The 13468-nt window shown below is 46.4% G+C and overlaps 1 protein-coding gene across 2 annotated transcripts in view; it reads left to right on the forward strand.

Annotated features, from left to right (window-relative positions):
* Positions 1–933: 933 nt before the first annotated feature.
* Positions 934–13468, forward strand: part of LOC147636539 (E3 ubiquitin-protein ligase RSL1-like) — a 69923-nt gene continuing 57388 nt past the window's right edge. For both annotated transcript variants that reach the window (XM_086802007.1, XM_086802008.1), the window contains exon 1: positions 934–1691. In XM_086802007.1, the coding sequence (XP_086658133.1) occupies positions 996–1691 (696 nt within the window). In that variant the 5' untranslated portion in view covers positions 934–995. The remainder of the gene's footprint in view (positions 1692–13468) is intronic.

Raw genomic sequence — 13468 nt, forward strand, 5'->3', positions numbered from 1 at the left:
TATATATATATATATATATATATATAATTATTATAAAAAAACAAATAAGGCAAGCCATGTTCCTGTTACAATCTTATCTAATACTAGGGTGAAAGCATGATAAGGTGGACTAAAAACATGTGTCTTGGACAATGGTTTACAATTGGTTGTGAAACACTTTTATGCAGAGTTAGAGAATTAAAACATGGTTGTTTAATCTTGTTTCACATTTATTATATCTAAAAGGCACTAGATAAATTGCTAAATACATCTAATACTAGGGTGAAAGCATGATAAGGTGGACTGAAAACATGTGTCTTGGACAATGGTTATACTAGGGTGAAAGCATTGATAAGGTGGACTAAAAACATGTGTCTTGGACAATGGTTTACAATTAGTTGTGAAACACTTTTATGCAGAGTTAGAGAATTAAAACATGGTTGTTTAATCTTGTTTCACATTTATTATATCTAAAAGGCACTAGATAAATTGCTAAATACATCTTATGATGATATTAAATCCACTAATATTGGTTGTCTTCAAGTGTGGTAGCAACCAATGCAACTAGTAGAAAGTGTACCACCTTATCATGCTTTCACCCATTGGTACTCAACTCGTGCGTTGCTGCAATATGTAAAAGACATTAATAAGCGAAACGCAGGAATAGAATACAAAGGGTCAATCGAATACAAAGGGTGAATCGAAATACAAAAGGTCAATGGAAGGGATTTTTTCTCTTATTTTTTAGAAATCTGGGATTTCTTTTTTGCATACAAGCAGACAAAAGGTCAATCGACGACGAATACAAAGGGTCGATGGAATACAAAAAGTTATTTGGAATACATAGAGTCAATGAAATGGATTTTTTCCTCCTATTTTTTTAAAATAAAGAATTTCTTTTTTTCTGTCCTCTCCTTGTGCCTTGGTTGTCCATGGTTAACAGATAGGTAGATCTTATTAAGGGGGACCACCTCCATATCAAAGTGCAACGCCCTGCACAGTGCGAATGCCCGAAGATGGCGACCGCCGCAGAGGACTCTTCTCTTCAGTCGGACGAGCTGATTCTTGCGGTCACCGCCCAAGCAGACTTCGATTTTGCCTACCACCTCCAGCTTCAAGAAGCGCTAGCGGCCTCCTGCGGCCATCATAATCATGACCATCCTGCGCACCAACAAGATCAACAAGAAGAAGCAGAACAGGCAGGCCCTATCTCTTGTCCGAACGACTGGGCGATGGCCTTGGCTCTGCAGAACTTGGAGATTTATCAGATCCAGCAACAGGAAGAGGACCAAACTTACACGGCCCGCGAGGTGGAGCTGCTTAAGCTGGAGATCAAGCGCCGCGCTCATGACGCCAAGTTCGCTCGGTCTCTGATGGACATGGACGAGGGCGAGTGGGAAACGCACGGTGACTTGCTACAAAACCCTTACAAGCCCGAGCCCGCCGCTGCCACGGACGGCAGCGAACCGACCCATCTCTGCAAGCTCTACTTTACAGTCGCCTCGTCAGAGAATACCACTCTCCATGCCATGGGCGCTGTCGTCCTGGACTCGCAGAACAACATCGTAACGGAGTTGCAAAAACTGCTTGAACCTGGCACAAGCAAGGCCATGGCAGATTATATGGCGCTGATTGCTGGCCTGGAAACTGTCCATGCCATGGGCTTTCAACACATCGAAGCGCACACCGACTCGGTCTTGCTCTATAACCAAGTAAGCATCGACTCTGGTTTGCTATATAACCACGTAAGCGATCTCTCTGCATGCTCCAGTTTGCACATACTAGGCTGGACAAGGGACAAGGGACAATGTGCCAACATGTCAGATGAGCTATGCATTACATAGATACGTCAACATTCTCTATGAAATCCTATGTTAACACACTTCTGTACCCCAGGTTTGGCTGCACCTTGATTTAGTCCATGTTAGCACATTATATAGAAATACCATACACCAGTTTAGTTGCATCCTGGTTTGGCCAGAAATACGGAATACCGGGTTTCGCACGTGTGCATATTCCCACACGAGGCACATGTTTTGCAACTCTTGCAGGACAATGAGTTGTTTATCAATGCCAAGAAGAGTGAGTTTGGAGTATTGGAAATCCATTACCTCGGATACATCATTAGTTCATCAGGTATTCCGAAAGGTACAAGACATTCTTAGTTGGGATATTCCCCTAGTCTGGGAGCGTACTGTGCTCCTAGACCCTCCTCTATTTGGGTTCACATTACTCCAGGGATTGAGGGTAGTAGTTGGTACCATATGCTAAACCTGTGCTGCAAAAGTGGACACCCAGGTAGTGTTAGGTAGATAAACACTCAAGGGTACATACAGACCTGACACACTCTTCGGCTGAGTTGATGACGATGGATCTCTGGACGACCATGGTGGTACCTGTCCTCCCTGAGAGAGAACCAAACTGAAGTTAAGGCTATTGGCTAAACTGCGTAGCAGGTCTCTTTAGATGAGGCTGGATATATGGGGGTCCAATACTGGCCCATTGGCTGTAGGCATGTATCCCCCTCTGGAAGTGAAGTCTGATAAGCTTGGAGAGGAAGGACGAGATGCCAAAGGTGTAGAGGGTGAGTAGGTGTAGACAGGCTGGTCGTCTCCCAATGTAAGACCTTGAATGGGGCTCTCCAATGAGGAAGAAGTCCCATCCTCCGCGTGGTCTAGATTTGAGTAAGGAGAATCAACTTCGGGTGACAAAGGCTGGTCCTCCAGAATCATGGGTAGATGATCCATGCTGTGTGCCCTCAAGGTCTTCAATCCCTTTGTCACACGATAGCTCTGATACCATGCGATGGATGGATAAATGTATGTATAATGGTGAATGTAATCCAGTACAAGAGGCCCTCTGATGTGAGGTGACTTGAGTAGACCAGCGAAGAAGCAAAGATGAAGTCGAAGCAAGAGGCTTGGTCGATGACGAAGGCTCGCGTCGAGGACAGCGGTGGCACTCTATGAGGATGTAGAGGCTGCAAAGCACAGTACCGAGAAAACGCAGGTCTGCCGCGCTGATGATGGTGTCTATCCTATGGAGTGAGCGCTTGATGAATGGTGTGAAGCTGGGCGTTGCAGGATCAGTGATGAAGCTCGAAGATGATGTCTGGACTCTGCGTTGATCAGCCGGGCTGCTGCTGTGTGTAGAAGGTAGAGCCGACGGGTACTGGTGTTGATTGATGATGAAGATGTGCGTGTAGATTAGCCGGGTTGTTGCTGTGGTAGAGCCGACGGCTTAATGTGATGTGCAGGGCTGCTGAAGTGTAGTTGATGATTGTTGTGGTTGACGCCGAATGATGATGATGACGATGTGTGCAGAAACGCTGCTGCTGGATGCTGGGTGGGCAGAGCCGGCCAGGTTGCGTGTGTTGATGTGTTGATTATGATTATTTTGGTCCAGGCGGCTGCACGTTTAAATAGTGTTGGACAATCGAAAAAGCAGCTGTTGGCCATCACAAGCCGACCAAGAAAAACGAAGGCTTTTTAGGTAAATAATGAGGGCTTTTTGGGCGATATAATGGGGGCCTTTTGGGCCATTTTGGGCTGGTTGTCACACACACAAGGGACCAAAGGTGGGGTATGCATCTCAGTGTTAGCATCACTTTTGGCTCATGTTATTGGCCATGGTGTTATCATACCTGCTAGGGTATAGTGGATTATGGTTATGCAAGAGGGACTGAAGCTGCTAGGGTATAGTGAATTATGGTTATGCAGGAGGGACTGAAGCTGGGTATCTTGAATATCTATGTGCCTAATGTGCAGGGAGAGAGGGTGGCCCTCAGGGGCACCATCATAGATCTTCTACTCCTGGCTGATCATTGGATTGTTGAGGAGATTTCAATATGGTTGAGCAGCCATTGGACAAAAAGGGTGGTCGTGAGGGTAGAATACACCCCTTGGAGAGAGCCTCTTGGGAGAGATTTATACTTTACTTCTATGGTAGGGATTGTTGGACAGAGGATGATTTCTAGAGGCGGCCTAATTCCTTATCTTACTCATGGTGTAACCGTAGAAGCGGGGATCGATGCATCTTTGCACGGTTGGACAGATTTTATGTGTATGAGTGGGGCCTGGATAGAAGAGGCTCTATTGCCATCTTGCCAAGTACTACCAAATCAGATCATTGCTTGGTTGTCTTGTGCATCACGAAACTTGGGAGCCAGAAGGGTGTACCACGTGCCCGTCCTGACCCACGGGAGAGGCTTGTTTTGGCCTTGGAGAGGACTAGCCAGCACTATCATTTTGTGTAACATGCGGAAGGGAGATCGGTAACTTCAATGCTCAGAAAAACAGCACACTTGTCGCGATGAAATTAACGCACAAAAACTGAATATAGATGTGTAGAAAAATAGAGAGAGAGAGAGAGAGAGGGAGAAGAGGACACAGTATTGGGTCCCGAATACACTCTATAGGGCCCCCACCACGAATGGTGTATTTGCTTTTATTAGAATGATGTAAAATACTGAAATAAAAGATTGACTAAACCTTCTTGGCTGAGATGAATCTCTGCCCTTGACCTTCAATCCTTCACCCCTTCTGCGTTAGCTTGATCTAGGTTGTCTTGGCCCTTGCTTCAGCTTCAGCACTTGGCAAATGATGAGATGAATGGAATGACTTGTGGGCTGGGTATTTATACCCCTTCTGGACAGCAGTCGGCTGCCTCAAAATACTCCATGACTGAATATTACAGCATAAAATCCTAATTAATGCTGCGCTAGACTCCACACTTGGGCTGGGCACTTAGGCGCATGGGAAATAGAGGCTGGGCACTGTGCGCATGTTGTCTTGGAGGCTGGGCAGGCTGTATGGGCTGCCCCACACTTGCCCTACAGCCTGGGCCTTCCTGGCCCTTATGGGGATTGTCTTATACGTTCCCCATGCCCACATGAGTTCCTGGGGTAGCCCTATGGGCTGGCCCCTTTTCCTAACTGCAAACCCTAACTGTCTACATGGTGTTCTGGCATCCAGTATCATACCAGATACGCAGTCACTGACATCATTCCAGAGGGAGACTCACAGCACGGACTGGCACTGTTTCATGTGCAGGACAATGCACACCTGACCTCGGATAACCAGGATGGAACCCTGGCTGACTCGTCCCGGACTGGGCTCACATGGTGTCACCAATTTGGTCCTCTCACCAGTCTTGAACACTGTTTCACACACTGTCTGGAACCAAGGTGTGAACGGGGATTTTCCACAAAAGAAAGCTAGAGCATTTTATTGGCATGGTTTGGCGTGAAAGATGGCCATACAGCATGAGCAGCATGGGATTTTAATATTTATTCATCAAAGTGACTCATAACATTTATAAATCAGTGTGTTCACATATCATTAATGATGGGCTGGACATATTATTATTTTTGGGCTTGGACAAGTGGACAAAAGGAGGCACCTAGATGAAACTTGGGCATCAAGCCAAGAAAAGCATAAAGTTGATATTTTTGGGCCAACACTTGGAGTACAAGTCAAGGAAAGCATAAAGTGGATATTTTTGGGCCAAAACTTGGAGTTCAAGCCAAAGAAAGTATAAAGTGGATATTTTGGGCCGGTTCAACCACTTTTAGTCAAAAAGTGGAAAAGCACTTCCAAAATAGAACTAGTCGACTCTATTAAAGCAGGTTTGGGCTGTTTTATCATCATGCGCATCGCTCCCTGGGGTTTTTTCTCCTCTCTACTCGCCGACTTGATCCAAAGATGCTACAGGGCTGGTCGACTTCCTCCACAGATGCTGACAGAGCTGGCCGCTGCAGACTCTCTCTCTCCTCTGTTGCGCTGGCCGTACAGCACACAGCCCTGTCTTCCCTCTTGCACAGGCTGTACAGCACCTCCTTTACTCTCTACGCTGACTGCACGGATGGTACAACAACTATACAGTGGTCTTGCAGCCGTACAGAAGGCGGTACAGGTTTCCACAACAAAGGAGTATTTTTGGCTGTTTTTATGGACTGTTTTCAGGGCTGATTTGAGAGCTCTTCGGGGGCTAATTTGAGGCCTAGTTTTGGGGCTGATTTGGCACGGAGTTCAGGGCAGCTTTAAGCTCCATACCGGGCTGATTTATGGATGGTTTATGAGCTGATTTTTGAGGACTGTTTTGGGACAATTTTGGACAGCTCCAAAGATGTTTGTATCTTGGCACTAGATAGAAATCTGGGCAAGATAATGTGCTGATGCTTTGTGGAAAATCCGGTGTTGTATGCACCCGCACCTTCGTATCTTGTAAAAGCTTTTGTGAATAAAGAAGTTCCTATGGGGGGCTGGCTGTTCCGACTTAGTGTGGTGTTATTGTATTATTTAAGGTTCTTCTGCTGTGTCGTGATGCTCTGTCTTTCGTATTTGAAGTGCTGGTCTATTCAATTGTTTTGGGTCCCCTATCGGTTTCACATGGGACCAGTTTACCATCCCAGGTCCTGCACCTTCTATACAGATATGTCTGCGTGGCATCCAAGTGCGGGATGCACGTGACATCCCCTTCTGCTTAACTTGACGGAAGCTGCATAGCCTCCAAATAATCCGTCAATAACGCCGGATAGTCGTCGAAAAACTCTTTGTAAAGCCATACCGCTTCGTGGGTCCCTCGGTCCTGAAACTTCGTGAGGAACTGTTTGTGCCTTCGGCCTGAGCCATGCTTGAAACGGTGCAAAAGGATCTGTTCTGGAACCATAACTTTTGCTTCATTAATAATATCTGGTTCCGTCTCGTCCTTAACTTCTGAAGGGATCAGACCTGCATATGGCTTTAACCAACTGACGTGAAACACATCGTGCATAGTCCAACTCGGAGGTAGCTTCAACTGCATGGAAACCTCATTAATCTTTTTCTGGATGGCAAAAGGTCCGAAGCTCCCGAAAGACAACTTTGGGCATCGCTTGCCCACCTGCTTCAACCTTTGCTTCATAATCCGAAGGTAAACCCAATCCCCTTCCGAAAACTTCATATCCCTTCGGTCTTTATTGGCCTGTCGAGTGTAGGCCTCTTGTGCTTTAGCCAACTTGTCTTTTACTGACTCTAAAATCTCCTGGTAAGACTCCGTCACTCTGTTCGCTTCAGGTATTGAAGACGAGGTCTTGGTCAAAAACGACTTCCAAACGCTGCCTCATATGGAGTCCTGCCAATAGCTGAAGAAAAAGAGTCATTCAAAACAGCTTGAACTAAAGGCAAATATGATTCCCACTTACCTTGCTGATCGTGGACATAACACTTCAGCACATCAAGGCCTGGTTGTATATCTCTGTCTGGCCGTTCGTCTGTGGGTGAAATGCACTGGAAAAATTCAATTTAGTACCAAAGTTATCAAACAATGCCCTCCAAAAATGACTGGTAAATTTGGCATCTCGGTTTGACACTATGGTCCTAGGAATCCTGCCAATCGGGTACCAATGCCGAATGAGCAATTGGGCAACATCCTCGGCGGTCACATTGGCCCTGCAAGGAATAAGCATAACAAATTTGCTAAATCTATCAACAATAGTTAAGCACTGAGTATTATGTTTACTACTCGGACTGGGAGGCAGATTCGTGACAAAGTCCATTGAGATATCTTGGAAAGGTCCCTCAGGAATTCGCAAGGGCTGTAATAACCCTATCTTCTTTCCACGAGGAGCTTTCACCTTTTGACAAATATCACATCATTGTACATATGTAAACACATCTTGCCTTATCTTTGGCCAATAATATTGCCGTTCCAATTCTCCAAAGCTGAATTCATGTCTCTATGACAACCAGTAATGGCGTCATGGGTGTCATGGAGAAGAGCTGCCCTGAACGACTTCATGACACACAATCGGCCTTTGTAGAAAAGCCAACCATCGCGTATCAGAAAGTGGCATGGTCCTGTGGCATCCAATGCGTGTTCCCACTGTGTAGCGAATTCCTCGGAATCTGCGTACGTGTGCTTCATGTTGTCTAGTCCCGTACCAACAAGGTCGAGTCTAGCGGTCTGAATAGCCAAACGACATGACCACAAATTCATAGTGGGCCCATTCCGTACGGAAGGCTATCTTGGGGATGTCCCCCTCCACAATCTGCACTTGGTGGTACCCACTCCTTAAATCGGTTTTGAGAACACCTTAGCTCTATTTAGCCTCTTGAGAATATAATCTATTCGAGGCATCGGGAATCTACTCTTGATAGTCAGCTTATCAAGTGCACGATAATCGACACACAACCGAGAAGACCCATCTTTCTTCTTGACAAACAAGATCGGTGCTGCAAATGGCGACACGCTGGGGCGGATGAAGCCAGATTGCAACAATTCTTGGAGTTGGCGGTCCAACTCCGATTCCATTGCCTTGGAAAGGCGATACAGAAACTTGCTCGGGGGTTTTGAGCCTGGGAGGAGGTCAATCTTGTGGTCCTGCTGTCTGGACGGGAGAAGCTAGGGAGGAAGATTGTCCTGAAGAAAAATCTTCTAGAACTTTTCATGAAGAGCCAAATACTTCTCGGAAGCACTGGCTACCGTCTGGGCTATCTGGATGTATATCATCGCACAATGTGCGCCTTTCTTGACTGCTCGCTTAGCCTGCAAGTGGCTTATGAGCGGAAAGTTCAGAATTCTTTGCTCACACTTAATGGTCACTGGGGTGTATGACACATTCCGATTAATCTGGAACGTGTGCTTGTTCCACTTGAGTCTTGACATCAGGAAGAAACTTGTGAAACCACTGAATGCCCAAAATTATGTCTGCTCCTACAAGAGGGACAACCATAAAATCACGCACAAATTCTATGCGCTGAATAACCAACTTAGCACCTAGAGCTTCATACTTGACGCTCGTTGTCATACCTGTGCTAAAACCCTCAACTTGTTTGTCCACCGAAGTTATGACGAAACGGGCATGCCGAGCAGCCTGTTCCGTGACCACGTCCTCCGTGCTATCGATGGCCTCACCTCCCAAGTACCAACTGGCTAAGATCACTCTGTCAGTATCTGTCTTTCTAACTGCGGCAATGTAAGCTTCAAACTGATGCAACCATGAATAAAGAGTTGTGGGGTCGAGTTTACCATTATACTTACTGAAGTTCATTTTCTTGGGAAAATGATTCGAGGGCGCCATTGGTGTCAATCTGGTATCCAAAGCTGCAAGGTAACACTCATGTTCCACGTGTTGCATGGCTTCGTCTTCACGTTGTCGGATCTCCAATGCACGCATCTGCAACTCAAGCAAAGAGCTTGGTTGCGGTCGTGACCCTGCGAGAGGGTCCCTATGTAGAGGATCTGGAATCTGGGATACGGAAGGAGAGGGAGGAGGAGATGGAAAACACGGCGCTGGAGAACGGGTACGCTCTTCCAGAGCCAGGATCTGTGCCTTCTGCTCTTCCAGCTTGGTCGTCTTGTCTGCGATTGCTCGCATCATCTGTTGGAACATCTCTGTAACTTAAGCCTGTTGCCCTAGCTGGGCTGGCCGGTGCACTTTGGTCCCAAGGTTCTTGGTCTCTCTCATCGTCGAAGCTTGCCATAGCAGGAAAACACACTTCCTTTCCAGAGCGCAATTTGACCATCCACTTTGTGTGGGAGACTTCCGGAGGCTGAAAACCAATTGTCCTTCGAGGGACAGGAGTCTTTTAAGGTTCCTCGGACATTTCAGCCACTATGGGTCGACATCATGCATGTAGTTGAGCCTTTTACTCCATTGCCTCGGCCATCTGCAGATCAGTCTTGGCTTGATTGGGCACTATGTAAATCTGGTGACTTGATATCACTTTTAGCTAATCAGGTGTATCATAAGCTCGTATCATAGAAAGATTGGGTTTTAGCCAAGGCCAATAAGGTGTGGGGATTGCACAAGTCTAAATCATGGTGGCATAAAACTCTTATGCGTGGTTGGTAGTCTAAACTCCCTTACCAAGGTAAGGTTTTCATTTGGAGGATGTTGGTGGGAGGGTTACCTACACGGGATCAGCTTAGCCGTTGTAAAATTACATTGGTCTCTTGCTTCTTTTGCACGACATGCATTGAAACAGTTATGCATCTGTTCATGAGTTGTCCAGTGGCCCGTCAGATTTGGTCTTTTGTCTCTCGCGTTTGGGAGGTACCTCAAGTCATTACTTCGGAAAGTCACCTTGTGATATTCCATTTCCTTAGATGGACAGGACTTTGGCATATTTGGACTACACGAATGGGTTCATCTTTGATTCCTTGTCTGGAATACATGGGCACATTCTACGTATCCGCGGTTTGCTGCTTTGGCAGTTTTCTTCTCTTCTCTCAGCTCAGCTACTGGATGCAGATGTTATTTCGTTATGGTCTACGGCGGCTCGGCTGGCTCATCTTTGATGCTTTTATCTGGGATGCTTATTTGGCTAGGAGGCTTTCTTATTAGTCTACAGGTTTGCATGGTCACGATCCTTTAGAGGATCTTTTGTGGGGGTTTTTTGGGGCCATAGGTTCTCTGTGAGCCATGTGGCTGATGTACATTTTTACATATAATATAAAACACCATTTCACGAAAAAAAAAAGAAAAAGAAAAAAGAGAGAAAGGACACAGTATTGGGTCCCGAATACCCTCTGTCGGGCCCCCACCACGAATGGGGTATTTCCTTTTATTAGAATGATGTAAAATACTGAAATAAAAGATTGACTAAACCTTCTTGGCTGAGATGAATCTCTGCCCTTGACCTTCAATCCTTCACCCCTTCTGCGTTAGCTTGATCTAGGCTGTCCTGGTCCTCGCTTCAGCTTCAGCATCAGCACTTGGCAAATGATGAGATGAATGGAATGACTTGTGGGCTGGGTGTAATATGCGGAAGCTTCGGAGAAGAATCGATAACTTCAATACTGAGAATTCAGCACTCTTTTCGCGACGGAAATTAACGCACAAACTGAAAGGAGAAGTGCAGAAAATAGAGAGAGAGAGGGAGAGGTGGAGAGGACACAGTATTGGGTCCCAAGTACCCTCTGTAGGGCCCCCACCACGGATGGTGTATTTGCTTTATTAGAATGATGAGAAATCTGAAAGAAAATACAGCAATCTTGGACCTTTTCTTGGCTGGGAATACCCTGCCCTTGACCTGAATCCTTCACCCCTTTGCTTAGCACCCTCTCGGCTTTGTCTAGCCTCTTATGCTTGAGCTCTTGGTGGAGAATGAGATAAATGAATGGGAACATGGGCTCTCCCTTTTATACTAGCCCAACTAAAGCAGTCGGCCAGTACTACTGTTGTCGGCCACCATTAAATGCTCCCACGACCAGAAATTCAGCATAAAATGCTGAAAATATTCACATAAAATGGTGCTTTTTTTCCTTAAAAGACTGGACATGATGCACCTGCTTGCAGAGGGCTGGGCACAGCCTTTGCCCACATTCCAAGGCCTGGGCAGCCTTTATGGACTGCCCCATACCTGCCCTACAGCCATGCAAAGGCTGTAAACTCTTGGAATCTGCCTTTTGCTTGCCCTAGGGCTGTCCTACAGCCCCTTCATGGCTGGTGGGTTCAGCGTGGGCCTTCCTGGCGCTCATGGGGGTGGTTCCACACCATTCCCATGCCTCCACTAAGATATGGGGTAGCCCTATGGGCTGGCCCCTTGTCCTAAACACTAATTACTTAGTGATCTGGCATCCGGTACCATACCAGATACACAGAATCACTGACATCATTCTAGAGGGAGACTCACAGCGCGGATTGGCACTGTTTCATGTGCAGGACAGTGCACACCTGACAATAGACTCATGTGCAAGACAATGCACACCTGACCTCGGACGACTGAGATGGATCCCTGGCTGACTCGTCGCGGACTGGGCTCACATGGGACCAGTTCACCATCCTAGGTCCTGCACCTTCTATACAGAAATGTCTACGTGGCATCCAAGTGCGGGATGCACGTGACATCCCCTTCTGTCTAACTTGACAGAAGCCGCATATCCTCCAAATTAATCTTTTTTCTGATGGGAAAAGGTCCGAAGCTCCTGAAAGACAACTTTGGGCATCGCTTGCCCACCTGCTTTAATCTTTGCTTCATCATCCGAAGATAAACCCAATCCCCTTCCGAAAACTTCATATTCCTTCGGTCTTTATTGGCCTGTCGAGTGTAGGCCTCTTGCGCTTTAGCCAATCTCTCTTTTATTGACTCTAAGATCTCCTGGTAAGACTCCGTCACTCTGTTCGCCTCTGGTACTGAAGACGAAGTCTTGGTTAACGACTGGAAAGGTCTTCCAAACGCTGTCTCATATGGAGTCCTGCCAATAGTTGAAGAAAAAGAGTCATTCAAAACAGCTTGACTAAAGGCAAATACGATTCCCACTTACCTTCCTGATCGTGGACATAACACTTCAACACATCAAAGGCCAACTGGTTGTATATCTCTGTCTGGCCATCTGTCTGTGGGTGGAGTGCACTGGAAAAATTCAACTTAGTACCAAAATTATCAAACAATGCCCTCCAAAAACGACTAGTAAACTTGGCATCTCGGTCTGACACTATGGTTCTAGGAATCCCGCCAATCGGGTACCAATGCCGAATGAATAACTGGGCAACATCCTCGGCGGTCACATTGGTTTGCAAGGAATAAGCATAGCAAATTTGCTAAACCTATCAACAATAGTTAAGCATTGCGTATTACGCTTACTCGGACTGGGAGGCAGGTTTGTGACAAAGTCCATCGAAATGTCCTGGAAAGGACCCTCAGGAATTGGCAAGGGCTGTAACAACCCTATCTTCTTTCCACGAGGAGCTTTCACCTTTTGACAAATGTCACAGCGTTGTAATATGTAAACACATCACGCCTCATCTTTGGCCAATAGTATTGCCGTTCCAATTTCTCCAGAGTCGAATTCATGTCTCTATGACCACCTGTAATGGCATCATGGGCATCATGGAGAAGAGCTGCCCTGAACGACTTCATGACACATAGTCGGCCTTTGTAGAAAAGCCAACCATCGCGTATCAGAAAGTGGCATGGTCCTGTGGCATCCAATGTGTAATATGCGGAAGCTTCGGAGAAGGATCGGTACTTCAAAACTTAGAAAACAGCACTCTTTTCGCGACGGAATTAACGCACAAACTGAAAGACGATGTGCAGAAAAATAGAGAGAGAAGGGGGAGATGGAGAGGACACAGTATTGGGTCCCAATTACCCTCTGTAGGGCCCCCACCACGGATGGTGTATTTGCTTTATTAGAATGATGTAAATCTGAAACAAATACAAAGTACTTGACCTTTTCTTGGCTGGAAAACCTGCCCTTGACCTTCAGTCCTTCACCCCTTAGCTTTAGCAATGTTCTTGGCTGTCCTGGCCCTTGGTTGCTTGGAGCTCTTGGTGAATTATGAGATGACTACAATGAATTATGGGCTGGGCTTTTATACTACTTATCTCATCCAGTCGGCTGGCTTCAGGACAGCCTCACGACTGAGTTTATTCCCATAAAATGCTTGCACACTAAATATAAATGCATCCACACTAGGCCACCCTGCTGTCCAGCCTGCGCATGCTTCTGGGACAGCCCCTGGCTGCTGGGCATGCTGCGCATGGGTGTGGGGACTGCCCCT

This window comes from Cibotium barometz, chromosome 8 (genome assembly GCF_041138505.1).
Source record: "Cibotium barometz isolate CiBa-2024 chromosome 8, ASM4113850v1, whole genome shotgun sequence".
NCBI lineage: Eukaryota > Viridiplantae > Streptophyta > Polypodiopsida > Cyatheales > Cibotiaceae > Cibotium > Cibotium barometz.